This window comes from Bos indicus x Bos taurus, chromosome 16 (assembly GCF_003369695.1).
Source record: "Bos indicus x Bos taurus breed Angus x Brahman F1 hybrid chromosome 16, Bos_hybrid_MaternalHap_v2.0, whole genome shotgun sequence".
Taxonomy (NCBI): Eukaryota; Metazoa; Chordata; class Mammalia; order Artiodactyla; family Bovidae; genus Bos; species Bos indicus x Bos taurus.
In genome coordinates, this window is record NC_040091.1 from 40,437,640 (window position 1) to 40,456,065 (window position 18,426).

The 18,426-nt window shown below is 52.1% G+C and overlaps 1 protein-coding gene and 1 long non-coding RNA gene across 2 annotated transcripts in view; one reads left to right on the forward strand and one right to left on the reverse strand.

The window, feature by feature from the left end:
* Positions 1-3,770: 3,770 nt before the first annotated feature.
* LOC113906554 lies at positions 3,771-8,566 on the reverse strand. Its single transcript, XR_003514919.1, has 2 exons — positions 8,234-8,566; positions 3,771-5,297 (listed from the first exon to the last, which is right to left on the reverse strand). It is a non-coding gene; the product is annotated as an uncharacterized LOC113906554 (long non-coding RNA).
* Positions 6,158-18,426, forward strand: part of DHRS3 (dehydrogenase/reductase 3) — a 50,214-nt gene continuing 37,945 nt past the window's right edge. The window contains exon 1 of the mRNA XM_027564850.1: positions 6,158-7,347. Coding sequence (XP_027420651.1) covers positions 7,153-7,347 — 195 coding nt within the window. The 5' untranslated portion in view covers positions 6,158-7,152. The remainder of the gene's footprint in view (positions 7,348-18,426) is intronic.

An 18,426-nucleotide genomic window follows, 5' to 3' on the forward strand; every position in this document is an offset into this window, starting at 1 on the left:
AACCTGCTCACCAGTCACCCTGCACCCACTCGTGGTTCCCCGCAGGGCCCATCATGTCTCTCTCTGTCCAGTCACGCTGAAAATGGAACCCGCAATCACCCTTATGCTAGGGGACCCTGACTCAGCGCTCCTCAGATGTACACAAAAAGGACATGGGGATCACCGTAAGTAAAATGCAGAATCTCTTCGGGAGGTCTGGGGTGGGGCCTGGGAATCTGCGCTTCCCACGAGCACTCAGGCAACACCAGGCTGCGGGTCTAGGAACTCAGTGAGCACACAGACCTCGGGTGAGCTACCCTGCCCACCCTCCCCCAGGGCTGCTCCAGCCCAGCAGGCATCCTCCCGTCACAGATATTCTCTTCACTCAGATTTCCCTGGGGTTCACTCCTCACTCCTACAGGGTCTCTGCCCCTATGCCGCTTCAGAGTGGCTTTCCCAGCCACTCCATGAACAGCTGTGAACTCCTGCATCTGTCTGTTCCCAACCCATTCTCTCCTGTCTCCCACCTGCCCTCATCGCTCTGTGCCCCACCTTGCCTATATTCCTCATGGCACTCTTCACCTAGCAGTGGGGGAATGCCAGCCCCATGAAGCAGAGCCTGGCACACAGTCGCTGCTCAATAAATATCTAGTGGATGAATAAGTGGATGAATGAATAAATGCATGAAGGAAGGCACACATCTGAAATCTTTCACCGCTTTTGCTCCCGAGGTTGTGTCCCAGCAACTCTATTTCCTTATTGGTGGGCAGCAGGTCATCTTGTGTTTTATTATGAAACACAGGGTCAAGACGAAATGACCGATTTGAAGGTGGGGACAGCAGAGCCTCAGCGCATGCTCCACTGCACAGATCACACGCCTACCAGCCAGGCCCTGTCCCTACCCTTGAGAAGCCCCCAGGGTGCTGTGAGATACAGAGGAAACCAGCAATTACAGTGCAGTGTCACTGTGTGGGGAGGTAGGAAAATATAGGGGCCAAGAGCAGAAACCCCTGGGCCAGCCTTGGCTGGGGGAAGGGGGCACCAGGGACTGAACGGGGCGGTGGATAGAGCTTTCTGGAAAACATACCGCATGACCTAAAGGAAACCGTACAAGATGAATAGGGGTTTACTCAGCCAAAGAGGAAAGGTCCTGGAGCAAGTGTGCTGGCGGGCGTGGGGTGGAAGGTAACCAGGTGAGGTGAGGAAACACCCAGCAGAGGCCAGTCCTCAAGGCCCGTCCAGAAGCCCTACTCTGGGGCCATCCAGGAACACCGCTAACGGAAGCCCTGCATCTTGTTTGTGGCTGAACTGGCTTGTCAGCAAGCAGGCAGCACCCCCATAGAAACAAGAGCTGGCATTTACTGGGCTCTTGTATGGGATTTTATGAGACCTAATCCCAGCCTCGCTGCTGTCCTCCCTTTTCAAATGAAGAAGCTGGAGACAGGAAGTGGGGAGTGCAGAGCTGCGATCTGAACCAGACCACCAGACCCCAAAGCCAGCATCATCGCCCTACTGCCCCTCTCTGACACATTCGGCCTTCCCCCCAACCCCGTGGCCCCTACAGGTGGTGGCCAAAAGGGAGAGACTCCACAACCAGTGGCTGACTGGCTAACCAACTGAAGGCACCCTCTGCTCCTCCAGCTTCTGGTGGCTTCCCTGTTAGGTGTCTGTGGAGCCACCAGCCCAGAACAGGCCATGGGTGAGGGTTCAGTGCCATGACACATCCTAATGACAAAGGAGAGAAGAGCTCGCGAGGTGGTGGGAGAAGTGAGAAAGGCTTCATGAAGGGGCTGTTACCAACCAGGGGCCGCCCTGAGGCTGGGAGTGATTGAAGGCAAAAGGAGAAGAGGGGGCCGAGGGTGAGACAGTTAGCACCACCGATTTAATGGACATGAACTTGTGCAAATTCCGGGAGATACTGGAGGACAGGAAGGTCTGGCACAGTGCAGCCCATGGGGGTTGCAAAGAGTCTTAGTGACTGAACAACAGCTGAGAGGCAGCCCTGGGTGGTTCCCAAACACTGGCCAACACACACATTCTGGGGCTCCCGCCCTAAGATGTTGGCCCGGGACATCTAGGCTGGGAACCCAGGAATCTGCATGTTGACAAGCTCCCCCAGTAGATCTTATACATTCTGGAAGACATCCACAGATAAATCCAACAGAGCTGAGCACTTGACCAGGGTTCAAATCCCACCTCCAGCTCTGGGCTACATGATCTTAAGTGACTTTCTTAACCCGGTAAGCCTCAGATAAGTAGAAGGCAAGGCTTGAACCCTGTTTGTTTTTCCAGCTCTCAGCTGGGATGGTGATAGGGGAAGTTCCTGGTTAAAGGACTACACAAGAGCATTCATGTGCTTGGCACTGTGGATGCAATGCAGGTGGGGGTAAATTCAGAACTGGGGCTTAACAGACACACACCACTATACAGATAAACAACAAGCGCCTACTGTATAGCACCGGAAACTATATTTAACATCTTGTAAGGAAAAGAACCTGAGAAAGAATATGCATGTGTACTGGGTCGCTTCAGTCGTGTCCAACTCTTTGAGACCCGATAGACTTCACTCCACCAGGCTTCTCTGTCCATGCGATTCTCTAGGCAATACTGGAGTGGGTTGCTATTTCCTCTTCTAGGGGATCTTCCCGACCCAGAAATCAAACCTGTGTTTCTTGCATCTCCTGCATTGGCAGGCAGGTACTTTACCACTAGCATCACCTGAAAAAGAATATATATATATATATAAACAGAATACTTAGCTGTACACCTGAAACATTGTAAATCAACTATGCTTTAAAAAAAAAAAAAAAAAGCATAGTTTTTTCCCCCCCTCTCTGGGGGAAAAAATGGGACAGAGCCCTGGGAGCATGGGGCGGGTACAGTGTGGTGGCCCATCCAGGGCCAGCAAGTTCCCCTGCAGGTAACAGGGCTGGCTCTCTGGGGGGGCCCACCTTTACCCGTGAGCTGCTGGCTCTGGGTTGGAAGGCGGCTCCAGCCTGCCCTGCTGGGTCCTTGCACCTCCTGTGCCCGCCCCACACCGGGAGAGCTGAGTCATGGAAAAAGTTAGTTCTTTGGGCTGCAGCTTACCTCCCTCCTCCATCAAGCCTACAAAGGCTCCTTTCACGTCTCCAGGAGTGGAGAGAAAACTGTGGGGCCCTCTCCCAGGCTGGGATGTGAAATTTCAAACTTCACCCTGGAGTTAAATTCCCCACCCCCTGCTCCCAAGTAAGGGAGGAGGGGGTACCAAGAGCCAAAAACACAGGTAGGAGGAGGTGGGAGAGGAGGGGGAGGGGTTGTGTCCCATTTAGTTCCTACTGAAGCCAGGTCACGGGGACCCTCTGGACCAGCCCACTGGACTGTGCATCCCCCAGCCCAGTACCCTCCTTGCCTCCATCTTCCCTGGGAAGTTGGGGGACATAGAGGAGATGACAGACAGAACCTCTCTGGGAAGCTGATGATGGAAGAGGCCTGAGTCCACAGGATGCAAGGCTAGTAAAACTCACATCCTGAAGGTGGAACAAGTAGAAAAAAGGTGTCCTATTCCCAACCACAGTTCATCTTTTAGGGCTACCTGACATGTTCCTTTATGGGCTTCCCAGGTGGCGCTAGTGGTAAAGAATCGACCTGCAGGAGACAAAAGAGACATTGGATCCATCCTGGGTCAGGAAGATCCCCTGGAGGAAGCCAGGGCAACCCACTCCAGTATTCCTGCCTGGAGAATCCCATGCACAAAGGAGTCTGGCAGGCTACAGTTCATAGGCTCACAAAGAATTGAACACAACTGAAGCGACTTAGCATGCACACACGACATATTCCTTTATACTGTGATTTCACTCTAAACCTGACGTTTGGGAGAGGTTAAGGGAAGCCCCGTGTGGCCTTGAGTTGAATGAGTCACTTACATTGCTGAGCCCAGTGTTAACACAGTGGCATCGTGACGCCCACCCCTGGAGACTGTTTCAGAGATGAAGTCAAAGTACGTGTAACGGTCCTGATACGCTGAAGGTTAATTTGGGTTCTCAACCCCCTTCCCACTCAAACTTACACCCAAGGCCAATGTAAGTGGGACCTAGAGGTCTCCCAGCTGATGTGGTATCTGAACAGGGTTGGCTGGCTGGTGAGCATCAGTGGATTTCAGTGAACACACTGCTGGGTTTAAGAGTTGCTTCACATCCCTGTGTTTCAGTAACCTACTCCACACAACAGCGAGTGTGTGGGAAAGTGGAGCTATGATACTTGCAAGCCTTTTTAGGCTTGAAGTATTCATCTTAGGTAGGGAGAAAAGCCTGGAAGGAAAAGGGTGCCTGGTAGGGTAGAAGGAACACTGCAGTATCGCATCCACACCACTAGGCGGCGTCGAGGATAACAGATGAGAACAGGCTGCGCGCAGGGGTTTCAGCGCCAGACTTTCCCCAGTTGTATTGGCAGGCCCCGCAGACACCCGCCACCTCTGGGTGGGGAGAGCCTCTCCAGGGCTGGGATTTCTTTCCCATTTTTACAGACCTCCTAGGTGGGAGGAGGCCGTCATGTTGACCAAGTCCTGCCTTTAGCCGTGGCCTGGGAGTCTAGGAAGGCAATGGCCTGCCTTGGGATCCTATTTTTGGAGGGTTGGATGGAGGCAGGAGGGAGCCTGGTCCTCTCCTCCTGCCAGAATAGGGTGGGGTGGGATGGGGTAGGAAAAGGAATCATGTCTGATCTGGAGCCCTCCCTCCTGCGCTACCTGGCAGACCGGGATAATGATACCCGCCTTTGCAAGGTCAGTGGGAGGATTCAGTTTCAGATTTGAAGCCCTCAGTGTAGGATAGTCTGTCATCCAGCCACACTCTTCCTACCCTTTTTTGCTCTTCCAGCGGGTGACATAATGACTTCCCAAATTCACCTGGAAGGAAGATCCACGCGGGCAGGAGTTTCCTCCAGAGCTACAGGGTCTTTGCAGCCCCGGGCGGAGTTAAACCCCCAGCCACCCCCTCCCCAAACCAGCTTTTCTCAAAGTGACATTTTCCCCGGATCCTCAGCAGATCATTAAACGGCACTGATTCCAGCACACCCAGCCCTGTTCAATCAGAAGGTCTGGGGGTGAGGCCCTGCACTCCTCGCCTGAACAAGCCTCTCTCTGGAGAACCGCTGGCCCAGATTACAGGGCAAGCTCCCTGGCTCATCCTCCTCTCTTCCTCCAGGCCTGGGACCATCAGGGGCAGCAGGAGGCAAGTCCGATCAGTCATTTTCACTGGCTCTGCTCTTTCGTGACTCACCTCCCAGACTTTCTGCAACAGACAACTCTAAATAGCTGGGTCCCACCCTCCGGCAGGGGAGACATTCTGGTTGGGAGAAAGCAAGAGGTTACAAGGTGGGCCCACCCAACCCCGCGGAGGGCAGCCCAGGGAGACCCAAAGCGAGAAGTCCCCTGCACAGCATGGCGGGGTGGGGGGTGGGGGGGGGTAAGGGCGGGGGCTTGTAGGGGGGTCAGGTTTAGCAAGTTTTGTTTACAGGCGTTTGTTAAGGAAATTGCTGTCAGTCAAGGTAATTCTAGCCCAGATGAGCAATAAATACGCTTCCAGCTAATCTTATGGGGATTTTATTGACACCTCGGGGGCAGAGGTTCCCTTACCCTGCCCACCGCCACCCCTCAAAGCAAAACCTTGCTACCCAGCTGTTCCCCCCCCCCCCGCCCCCACGCCAACGCCCCGGCCCTTACAACACGACGGACTTGGGTCAGACTTAGAAAGTGCTCTCTAAGTGAAGACAGGAGGCTTCTGAGTAAGGGTCAGAAGTGGCTTCCTGGTCCTACCTGGAGGCAGGGGATGATCAAATGACCTGAAATAAACCCTGGGCGACCTGATGGATCAAGGCGAGCGTAAGCTCCCCCGGGTCTCCCCCGCAGGCACACTGGCGGTCACCTGGCCCGCAGGCTTCCCTGCTCAGGCAGACCGAGCCCCAGGCCAGAAGGCATGTCTCGAGGAGGGAGCCGGTTCGCTGGAGTCGGTTCCAGCGTGTGCGAGTTACTGCGGCGAGCCCTCAGGGACACAGCCGGCAAGCCCCTGCTTGCAGCTAGTGGAGCCGGCCCGGGGAGAGCGGAGTCTCTGAGAGCCCGTGTGCGCGCCCGGGCGCGCACCCCACCACTGCGCAGGGGGAGGGGAGCCCGCGGCAGCCACTCAGAGGAACCGTGGCGAAGCCTCAGAACAACTTTAACTGTCAATCAGACTTAATGGGGTATTATAAAAAAAAAAAATGGGGGGAAAAGGGCCGCCCTCTCGTTCTGAGCCGCGGCTGTCCCGGGAGCGAACGGATAAGGCGGCGTAGACCCAATCGTCCGATCCACTCGCGCTCCGCACCCGGGCCCTCTCCAAGTTGGAAAGGACAAAAAGAAGGCAATAAATGCTAACAAGGGAGAGAGAGGGAGCCGGATCGAGCGGCAACTCCCAGCCTCCGCTGGAAGAGAGAGGGAGGGAGGGAGCCGAAGAGAGCGGGCGCGCGCGAGGGCGAGCCATGCACGTAAAGAAACTGACACCCGGACCCCCCACTTCTCCTGCACGTTGCTGGCAATCAGATCGCGTTTAAGCAATTTCCTGAGCCCAAGAATAGCAATGAGTCTGGAGACTTTCGCGGGCTGAAATTGGGAGCTCCAAGCACTTTTCCCCCCTACTTTCTTTTTTTTTTTTTTTTTCCTGGAAAAGAGGGGGGGGCGCTACAATTTGGAGACGGTTTTTTTTTTTTAATCTTGCACTTTGAAACCGCGGGACTGTAGCAGGGTGCGCGCGTGTGGTTGGTGCTTTTTTTTTTTTTTTTTCCTTCCCCTGCCTAAACTCCTCTGTCAGCCTGTAAACATTACCTGAGAATTCCCCAGCCGAAACGGCTGGCTGCCGGGGCAAGAAAGTTCTTGTTAGAACTTTCCACCTCTGGCTTCCCCTCCACCCCTCTTACTGTCCCAACCTTCGGAGACGCTTTTTCTCCTCCGGAGGATTTATCTTTTTTTTTTTTTCTCCCCCCTCTTTTTCTCACCGGGTGCTTGCTTTGCATTTGGGAAGAGGTGATTTCAAGAGTGGCCAGGTGGGACGCCTCTCTGCCCCCTTATTCGGTTTATTTATTATTGTTTGGGGGTGTTTTCTTTTTTAAGTCCTGTTTTGTTCGGTCCGGGGAGTTTCGCCCCCGCCGCCCGGCTCCGCGGCGCGGAGGATGGTGTGGAAACGGCTGGGCGCGCTGGTGGTGTTCCCTCTGCAGATGATCTATCTGGTGGTGAAGGCTGCGGTCGGACTGGTGCTGCCCGCCAAGCTGCGGGACCTGTCCCGGGAGAACGTCCTCATCACCGGCGGCGGGAGAGGCATCGGGCGCCAGCTAGCTCGCGAGTTCGCAGAGCGCGGCGCCAGAAAGGTACCGGGACCCCGCGAATCCAGACTGGTGGGGGCCGGAGGCGAGGGGGGCCCAGGGGACAGGGGGTGCGCCCACCTGCTGCCGCTGCCGGAACCCGCGCCCAGGGTCTGAAAGTCGCCGACCACCCTACTTCTCTGCGCCACCCGCGAGTGCTGAGCTAGTTAGTTTCACCTTGTACATTTCCCGGGCAGCCGACTGTCTGTCTTTTTTGGCAGGTCCGGAGCTGCCCCTCTCCTTTGGGATCTGTGGCTGGCTGTTCACCCCCACCTCGAAACTTAGCAGACCCACCCATTTCCCACATTCTTCCCTCCCAAAGGAAGGTGTTGCGTTTTTTCCTCCCCTCGCTTTCTCTCTTTGCCGCCACCCTGGTAAGGCAGGGTGTGTGCGCTCCTGGGTAGAGCGGGGAGCCGCCTGCTAGCTGGCGCTTCGTATTTTCCTTGGCAACCCGCTTCCCAGCCCCAACCTGGACGGCTGCGGCTCTGGAAGCTGGGAAAGGGGGTACTCGGTGTGGTTTGAAAAGCGGGAAGCGGTGGTGGATGTCTAGCCTAGCCTGATAGGCACTCGGAAGCCAGGTGTTCCGAAATCTAGAGAGAGGGGACAGGCTAACCAGCAGCTGATCAAGAGTTCTTGTTCTAGCTTCAGTGCTGCCTCCGCACACCCACCCCCCACCACCACCCAAATACAGCCCGGAAGGGGATCCCTCCCCACTAAGAGGAGAGGTGGCACTGTGGTGAACCACCCCTCCCCCCTTCCAACTCCCAAGCCCTGCCTTTAACTTTTTGCTAGTTCCACCACCTCTTCCTCCAGTTTTCCCAGACCTGGTGCCTAAGAGTGGGGAGGCTGAGCCAGCTGTCACCCAACGCCAACCCAAGCCAGGCTGACTCACCCAGTGACTAGAGCAATAGAGAGAGAGATTTGAGGCCAGCAGGCTGGGCTGTCTCCAGCCAGCCCTGTGAAGAGGAAGAGCAAAAACAGGGAATTAGTTTGAAATTTAAACTGCTGTGAGCGAGGGGGGTGAAAGGGCCGGCAAAGCCAGCTGATCTGACATGGAGCCACATACCTAGGGGATTAAGTAAATATGTACTGTAGAAAACCAAACCTGCATGTAATTCCAGGTTGCTTTTGTTTTGTTAAATACTGCCCTGAGATTTACAATTCCTCCGGGGTGGCTCTGACTGGGACTGAACTTTGGAGCCTGAACTATCAGCCAAAGCCGATTGCCGATTAACTCTTCCTTCCCTGGGTGGCGTTTAGAAGGAGGTGGTGGCTGTAGGTTGGAGGCTGTCAAGGCTGAGTAAGTTAGCTGGGGTCGACTGTCTCCCAGCTCCTGCTTCTCCTTGGGTGGCTTGGACAGCTGCTTGACCTTGCAGTTGGAAGAGGAGTTCAGAAGTGTTTTTTAACCCTTGGACACACCGAAAAAGGAGAAGCAGAAGTTGCTCTCAGCAGTTTCATTTCCTTGGGAGTGATGCCCTCCACCCCCCCCCCCCCCACATCTGTTATGGAGGAGTGGCAGATGAGGGTGCCCTTGTGGGGAGGGGGAGCCTGGAGGGTTTGGTACAATCGTATGTGATTGTCATTCCCTAGCTGTCTGCATCCCACAGAAACTTTTCTTCTGGCTCTTCCAGCTGGCCCAAGTCCTGGGTCTCTCACTGCTCTTGTAACTGGCTGCAGTAGGCATATGAAGAACTCTTTTAGTCAATCTGGAAAAACTTGACTGACTATAAACAAGCCTAAATTGAAAGAAGTGTATGGCACTGGGGTGGGGGAGGGGCAGAGCGGCACCATACACTGGGAACCATGCCCCACTGAATTTGAAATGGGTATCTTCTGAAGAATAAAGCCAGGACCATTGAGTGATATGGCTTAATTAGTATCTGGTCACCAGAAACAGGAACCAGGGGCCCTATGAACCTTCCAGTGCCATTCACCGCGGGTTCAGTCCTCAGGCCAGTCAGAACGACCAAGAGCCCTCCCTATAACTTGTAATTATCAGACCAATTACTGGAGCTGCGTTTTAATGAGCCTTAGGCTCGCTGTCATGGCTGGGAATTTAGAATCAAGGTTTCTTGCCTGAATCCATCTGGGGCCCAGTGAAAGGGCCTTGGGACCACTCCCAGAGCTGGGAGTGTTTAGGGCGCTGGTGGGCTTGGGGACACAGGGCTGAGTGTTGTGGAATGGGGACTTTGGGGCAGATGGCTGAGAGAGTTAAGTGGATGGTGGGCTCAGGGTGGTCGTGGAGCAGCTGGAGAGAGCTGGGAGCATGGTGCCCACCCACAGCCTACAGCAAAGTTAGGCAGGCCACCTCCATGGCCTGCGTGACCCTCCTCCCCTGGGTGGAAGGAGAGGCAGGATCCATGGGGAAAGGCCCCCCTAAAGAGAAAGAAGGGAGGAGAATCAGAGTCTGCAAATTGCTTGCATGTCTGAGAAAGGTCTGTTAGCTTCTGGGGGGGGGGCAACAACCCAGTTTCCAAAAAATGACCTTGAGTCAAATGATTTGGTAATATTTTGGGGCAGTGGTGCCCTTAGGCTGCAGAGATGACCCAAATAAGGGTTTTTCTTAAAGAGACCCAAAGGCACGAAAGTTGGAAAGTTCCTCACCTTGAGATATCTCTGCTTAACTACCTTGTACGAGGTTCACCCGGACAGGGCCAGTCATGGCCCAGGTCTCCGAGGCAAAGACTCTAGCTGGGTAATTGCCCATTACAACCCCTTTATACTTGCTGTGTCCTTCTGGAACTCCTTCCATGGAAGCATTCACAGAGCTTGGGCTCAGCCCTACACCTCCAAGGCTCTGTCTGGGTAGGCTAGAGGTAGACCTAGCCTCTGCTTTTTGACTTTGACCTGGTTTTAGCAACAGCCCCCTGAAGGACAGAAGTGAACTGTTTGGAAGTATCTGCAGGGATTGTTCCAGCCTCTGGCCCAGTAGGAGGCAAGTGGCTGGATTAGAGCCCTGGGCCATGATGGCAGAACCCTTGAGCAGGGACCCAGTCCCTTCATGGAAGAGAGAGCCAGCCAGGACTCCGGGACGCGTTTTGCAGATCCAGTCTGAGGACTGGTTCAGAGTTGCACCTGCTTTGTTATTGAATTTATGGTCCATGGGTCTGTAGCCTTTTTCTTAAAGAAGCTCACTAGGAATAGACCCTTCACCTAGTCTGGTGAATCACATCCATTCAGCAAATCCTTCCCATCCTGGCACTGGGCCAGGCCCAGGCCCAACTACCCCTTGATGACCACCTCAGAGAGACCTAGTCCAACAAACCTGCCCGAGGTGTCTGTAAGTGTTCAGTGCAGCACTGGGCCTGGAGAGGGGTGGGTAGAGCAAAGAAGGCTCAGAGACATGGCCAGGTGCTAACTGTCAAGGCACAAGCTATAGCGTATGTTTCCTGTAACTGCTGTAACAAATGACCACCAAGTTGGTGCCTTGCAGCAACAGAAGTGTATTCTATTTCTAATCTGGAGGTTAGAAATCTGAAATCTGGGGCTTGGTGGTGCCCCCCTCATTCAAAGACTCCGGGGAGAATTCTTCCTCCTCCCTCCCCCTCCCTCCTCACTCCTGGTGGCTCCTGGTTGGCATTCCTTGGCTTGTGGCAGCATCACTCCCATCTCTGCCTCCTTCTTCACGTGACTGTCTGCTATCTGTGTCTGTGTGTCCTCTCTTCTCATAAAAACACCAGTCATTGGATTTGGGCCCACTCGAATCCAGTATGACCTTGTCTTGGGATCCTTAACTAATTACATCTCTGAAGACTTTATTTCCAAATGAGATCACATTCTGAGGTCCTGGGTAGACACAAAGTTGGGGGGGTACACTACACAGAAGGCTTCCCAGGTGGCTCAGTGGTAAAGAATCTGCCTGTCAATGCAGGAGACACAGGAGACGCAGGTTCGATCCTGGAGTTGAGAAGATGCCCTGGAGGAGGAAATGGCAACCCACTCCAGTATTCTTGCCTAGGAAATCCCATGGACAGAGGAGCCTGGCGGCTACAGTCCATGGGGTCGCAAGAGACAGACACGACTCAGCACAGCACGGTACAGCACACTACACAGAGAAACCCAGAGCCATTCATCTATAACAAGAGTGCATGGAAGGCTTCCTGAAGAAGGTGGCATTTGAGTGAGGCTTAGAGCACATCAAGAGTTTGAACCAGCAGAGGTGGGGGAAGGGTAACCCACGTGCAAGAAACCAGTGATGAGAGATTGTACACCTGGCTGAAACTGGGGATGGGAGGCAGAAGGGAATGAAAGAAAAATAATGTTGCATGGACTAGGGATTAGGGGAAGGAATAATTTGTGTCTCACACTCTGAATTAGGCCAGTACTGATGAGATTAGGAAAAAGGAGAAAGGGGAGAGAAGGGTCCAGACAGGTAATCTTGCAATCCAGAGTCATCAGGCCAAAGTAGCTGCATTAAACAATTGATATGTCATGAAAGTCACACAGCTAGGGTGACATGGGAAACAGCAGTGGTTTACTTCTCCCCTTCTCACCCAGAATGCAGCCTTTGCTAAGAATTTCTAGGAAAAGTACCAGGTTCTCATCTAATGCAGTTTGGGAGCAGGAAAGTAGGCTACCTGTCCTAACTGTGGCATCTAGGAAATTCTTTCAGCATGCAGCGTCTGGTCCTTGGGTTTCAAACAATGGGCTTTACAATTTGGACTGTCAGCTGAATAGACAAACACCTCCCTTTTACTGCCCCACCCACTTCGCCTGGGGAACAAAGGTGCCCACATCTGGGACCACGCCCCTTGTGACCAGGCTCACCTGGGTTCTAGACCTGACTTTGCTACAACCCTGAAAAAGTCACTCCCTTCTCCAGGCTGCAGCTAAGAAGCACACCTGTAAAAATGAAAGGGGACGCAATGATCCCTAAGACCCTGGCATGCTCTAAAATTCTCTTACGGCTCCTGTTAGTAGCTTCCCTAGTAGCTCAGATGGTAAAGCATCCGCCTGCAATGCAGGAGACCTGGGTTCCATCCTGGGTTGGGAAGATCCCCTGGAGAAGGAAATGGCAACCCACTCAGGTATCCTTGCCTGGAAAAGCCCATGGACAGAGGAGCCTGGCAGGCTACAGTCCATGGGATCACAAAGAGTCGGACACGACTGAGAAACTAACACACATATGGCTCAGCCATCCCAGGAAAGCAACCTCGTGCCAAGTTCTCTGCCAAAGACATTTGTCCTCATCACTGCAGATCTGAGCCTTTTGTGCTGTGCATCAGATCCCACTGAATGAAAAAGCAGCAGCTCAGAGTTGGAAAATGTGCCCTCAGTCTGTAGACGGCCTCACGTCCATTTCTAAACCCCTTTAACAGCCACCAGGTAGCCGACTCTGTGATTTATTTCAACTCTTGCAGGAAATGTTAGTGTTTTCAACTTGTGGCTTCCAAGAGAACGAAAGGCCCGAGTTTCCCAATTAACACGTCAAGTGGAACTTGCAGGGTATATCCTAAAATCAGAGCATGCTCCCTAACCTGGAAATACTGACCCTGGGTCAGGATGTCCATCGTCCATCTACCTGGGCATCTGCTCATTCTTGGGCAGATTCCAAGTTCTTCTGAACTTTCTGCATTTCAGAGCCTTGGCCATTGGTTTATCCCCGACCCAGAGCCCTTCCAGTCTCTGTATCAAAATAGTTACTTTCTCTGTACCATCTTTATCTTGTTATTTGCTGAGAAACGATCCTTACCACTTTGAGAAAACTATCTTGGCCATATTGATGAGAAGGGAGCCATTAGCCATCCTTTCTCCCAAGGAAAGAGATCCAGTTGTTGTCCTCACTACAACTTGTCCCTAGAGTCTTCATCCCAACCTGCCACTCTCAAAAGCCCACATAGTTATGGGCACCTGGGCTCGAATGGTTCCAGACCCAACCTGTTCTTCTGTATCCTCAGGCCAAAGCACAACCTTACCTAGAATGTTGTAAGATGTTCTCCTTGCTCCCTTTAGAAGACACACTCAAAAAAAACCCCCAAGTATATACGATGCTTGAAAGGGAGACATTTGAAACATATTATTCAGATGAACCAAGAAGGTTGGGAAAGAGTTGAAGCCAAATGAAAAGGAGACAAGCAAATCTGTTTAGATACTAGCGTTCCCAAATGCACACTTGTCTGCCGTGAGATGAGTGAGGTCCCTTAAAAGGCATGAAGTCTTATTAAAGTTCTGGATTCTCGAAAAGAAAGTGTTAGGGGACTTCCCTGGTGGTCTGGTGGTTAAGACTCCGTGCTTCCACTGCAGGGTGCACGACCTGGTCTAGGACGTAAGATCCCCTGTGCTACACGGCACAGCCAAAGATAATTTTTAAAAAATTATAATTAAAATTCACAAAATTTTTTTAAATGCCAAATACCAGAATAGTTTAACAAATGAGTGGTTGGTGGGAACTCGTTCATTCATTCCACAAGTCTGTGGTGCACCCTATGTGTGCCCAGCACTGTTCTAGGCATAGAGATATGGCAGCGGTGAGCAAAGCAGACACCAGTCCCCACCCGAGTGGAGTCGGCAGTTTGGTGAGGGAGACAGATAAAAACAGGATACAGAAAACAGCCCGTTACATCACAGTAAGGAGGAAACAAATGAGGTCCAGTGACAGGCCTGACGGGAATGGAGGGAGCAGCGTTCCAGGTAGAGGGAAGAGACAGACAAAGAAATGTACCTGGGATATCTGGGGAGCTGGGAGGGGGCCACTGTGGCTGGAGCAGAGTGAGTAATGAGGGCTGCAGTGTAGGGGGCAGGGGATGGGCCAGTAATGGGGGGTCAGGGAGCAGAACAGGAAGGGGTGGGGTGGGAGAGCAGGGCAGGAGACTGGGAGCAGGGCAGGGGGCGAGCTGGGGGAGCAGGGCAGGGCAGGTAGGGCCAGCAGTCTCTAGAACCGGCTCTGGCTTTGGCTCCAAGTGAAGCTGGGAGCTGTTGTTCTGCAAAGGGAAGTAGAAGTGACAGGATCTAACCCAAGTCACTTAGGGCCAGGTCACTTAGGGAGGTGGGGTGGGGGGGTGGAGGGGGTGGCAGGCCAAGGGCAGGAGAGGGGTTGGGGTGCTTCTTGGGCTCCTCTAAGTACTTGAGACCAGACTTGCCTGGCTCCCTTCTGAGGGCATTCTAAAGCTTGAGTCTGCTCTCAGCTTGGTGCTTGGATCTGAGAAGACACTGCTGTTGATATCTTTAGTCCAGTGGAAGTATGTGGGCTGAAGGGAGATCTGGGTAGGCTGGTGTACCTCTGGAGGGATGGGTGCGAGTCTTCCGGGATCCAGGCCTCAGAGTCTGCTGGGGAGACCTCCGCTCAGCAAGCCATGATCTGTGCTTGCGGATGCCTGGGGTGAAAAATGGTGACACGGCTCTTGGGGAACTGTGACTATGTCAAATTCATTCCTCGATTTAGGCAGCTGGGCTTAGGGCTGCCACAGGGAGCCACATTAACAAGGTTTTCTCTGGTGGCACTTACGTCCTGGTGTGATGATCATCTCCAATAAAGCCCCTGATGCTCTGGAAAGAGGAGTCAGCTTCAGTAAGATGACTTTAATGGCAACAGAAATTTAACTCCCTCTGCAAAGAAAATGAAAGCAACTGTATTGGTGCCCTGAGCAAAGGAGACACTTTTCAGTTCTACTATGTCAAGGGAGCCCAGGAGCATTGTAGGCAGTATCGGTCAACACTTTGAGAAGGTCCTTGAGCAACTGGGGGGCACCCAGGGAGCAGGCTCCAAATGACAAGGACCAGAAGCCATGACTTAGGTGGGATGGCCAATCCAGAAGCATTTGGTTGACTGCTTCAGGGGCTGGAGACAGTATCAGCTGCCTTCCAGGTGGATGGAGGTCCACACGAGGCTGGGGCCCGGGAGCACCTTCCCACCCTCTGGAGCTTTTCTGGGGTCAGCAGGCTGCAGTGAGGGAACTGTGGATTCTTGCATCAGGAGAGGTTGGGTTCTGGATGATCACCTGGGTCCCTTCCACCCCATTGATTCTGTGAACCATTGTTACTAGAGTGATGTCAGTGACCCAGACAGAGTCAGGGGCCACAAGGAAGAGAGGCCACCAGCTTCAATCGACCAATGCTCAAAAATTAAAAGAAGACAGCCCTTCTCAGCCTGACCTCAGCAGAGTCCTTCAGGGGCTGGGTCATTCCTTTGGTGGGGTTTTTCCAGGATGCTGGAGAGAGAAGAGGAGGAGTAGGAAGGTGCAGGCCTGTGTTCACATCCTTCATTCTGGCCATCAGTCATAACTTAGACCCGAAATGGATGCTGAGGGCTTCCTTGGGCTCCCCAGACAGCTTGAGACATTGGTGCATACCCTGTGTGACTGTGGTGGCCTACAGGATTGACTCCACAGGGCTTTTTCACATTCATTGTCCTGTCTAGGCCCAGAGGCAGGTGTGATCAGCAACCCACTGCTTTTCTTCTTTTCTTTTTTCCAATTAAAAAATAATTTTTAAATTTTTATATCCTTTTTAAACGTTACTTTCCATTGACCATTACTGCAAAATGTTGGCTGTATTCCCCGTGTTATACAGTACATTCTTGAGCCTGCCTTATACCCAATAGCGTGTACCTCCCCTCCCCCATCCTTATATTGCTGCTCCCACCCAGTGGTAACCACTCATTTGTTCTCTATATCTGTGAGTCTGCTTTTTGCTGTTATATTCACTAGTTTGTTGTGTTTTTTAGATCCCACATGTAAGTGATATCATATAGTGTGTGTCTTTCTCTGACTTATTTGACTTTGCATAATGCCCTCCAAGTGAGAACATTTCATTCTTTTTTATGACTGAGTAATATTCCAGCATGTGTGTGTGTGTGTGTGTGTGTGTGTGTAGATATGGATATAGATATACACCACATCTTCATCCACTCCTCTGTTTATGGACACTCAGGTTGCTTCTGTATCATGGCAATCGTAAATAACACTGTTATGAATATTGGGGTGCATGTACCTTTTCGAATTAGTGTCCTTGATTTTTTTTCCCCAGATATATACCCAGGAGGGGAATTGCTGACTGATAGGGCACCCCACTCCAGTACTCTTGCCTGGAAAATCCCATGGATAGAGGAGCCTGATCGGCTGCAGTCCATGGGGTTGCGAAGAGTCGGACACGACTGAGCGACTTGACTTTCACTTTTCATTTTCATGCATTGGAGAAGGAAATGGCAACCCACTCCAGTGTTCTTGCCTGGAGAATCCCAGGGACAGGGGAGCCTGGTGGGCTGCCGTCTATGGGGTCGCACAGAGTCGGACATGACTGAAGCGACTTAGCAGCAGCAGCAGCAGCAGGGTAGTTCTATTTTTAGTTTTTTGGGAAACCTCCATCCTGTTTTCCACAATGGCCATCAGCAAGTGAAGTGAGTTGCCCTGGATGGTTGGCCTAAGGCAGATTTCAAACCCAGGATTTTAGCTTCAACACTAGGCCCTTTCCCTCTGGGTCAAATATTATCAGCCTGGCCCAGCCCACCCCAGTCAGGGTTATGGAGAGGTCAAGAGACAAGCTGTTCAATAATGGGAACTACCTAGTACACAGAGGGTTCTGGAAAGAGAATTGATGAGCAGTCCAGGAGTCAACAGGATGTACTTAAGTTTGACCTCACCAAAACATTTTTTTAAGCACTGAGCAGCAGTATTTGCATACAATGAGTGGGTTACTTGCCAAAGTATTAAGGTAGTCATTGGTTATCAGGGTTTGCTTTGAACACGTAACTGATAAGCAGGAAAGCAGCACAGTTGTATTTCATGCATTTACAGCCAGGGTGGCACCTCTAGCTGGAAGCCAACTTTGAGGAATGAGTGAGTGCCGGCTTCTTCCATCTAAACTCGAGGTCACCCAGCTGGATCCTCCCAAGTGACCTAGAGCTCTGATAATTCAGAGAAGGGAGAGATCACTGTAAATTAAGGAAATCTCAGAAGACTTCTTGAAGGAGGTGGCAACTAAAGGGTTTGCAGTAAGTCTTAAACTTTTGCTGGTTGTGGAGCTCTTTGAGAATCTGGAGAAAGTAATATAAACCCAGTCTGAAGAAGAATGCACAAAGAGACAAATTTTTATACTTTTAAGAGATCATTGGGTCCCCCTGATGCCTGTTCCAGACACCAGGTTAAGAACCTCTGGACTGGATCCAATCAAAACCCATCCAACAACTTGAGGCTCTGATTCAGGGCCCAGAACTGGAGCCTATGTCAGAGGCAGGAGACTCTGGAGTACTGCAACCCAAAGCCAAGGTCAAGCCAGAGTGGACAATACAGATCTGTGGCCCGGTAATACTTAATGCCAACAAGAGTCAGCCTGGCAAAGGTCACTGGGCTCAAGCTTTCCTGACTGTGTTGGCCACATCCTGTTTTGGGGAAGTCGATCTTGAAACCCCTTTTCAGTAGCCTTTCAAGGAAGGGGCTAAGAAAGCACTTTGAGCAATGAACCATATGATTATTTTGTCCACATTGAAACATACTCCTGGGAAGTGCTTACAGATACCTGTCTGCATTTCAGTCTTCTATAGAGCTCTGGGCCATCTGAACCCCAGCAGCCTCAAGGCAGACCCCAACACCAGTTGAGGTTTTAGGACCGAGTTTTCAAACTGGGTTCCAAAGCACCCAAGGGATTCCAAGAAGGTGGGACCCCATGGGAGGTGGAGCAGATGGGGTTCCCAGGGGTCCTCATCTCCGTTTAACTCACTCAGCTTCCTTAGGTCTTGTAGCTTAGAATTCTGTGTGAGATTTTTGTGTGTATTTTGAAAGGATGCCATTACTTAGAAGGAAAACATAAGGCTTGAAAGGAACTATTCCGGGAAGTTACTTAGGACACACTTCTCTTGTTGTTCAGTCGCTAAGTCCTGCCTGACTCTGCACCCCCATGGACTACAGCACGCCAGGCTCCCCTGTCCTTCACTGTCTCCCGGGGTTTGCTCAGATTCATGTCCATTGAGTCGGTGATGCTATCTAATCATCTCATCCTCTGCCTCTCCCTTCTCCTTTTGCCTTCAATCTTTCCAAGCATCAGGGTCTTTTCTCTTAGCTGCTCCTTACTTGGAGCTTCATTGGAAGCTCAGCTGGTAAAGAATATGCCTGCAATGCAGGAGACCCCAGTTCAATTCCTGAGTTGGGAAGA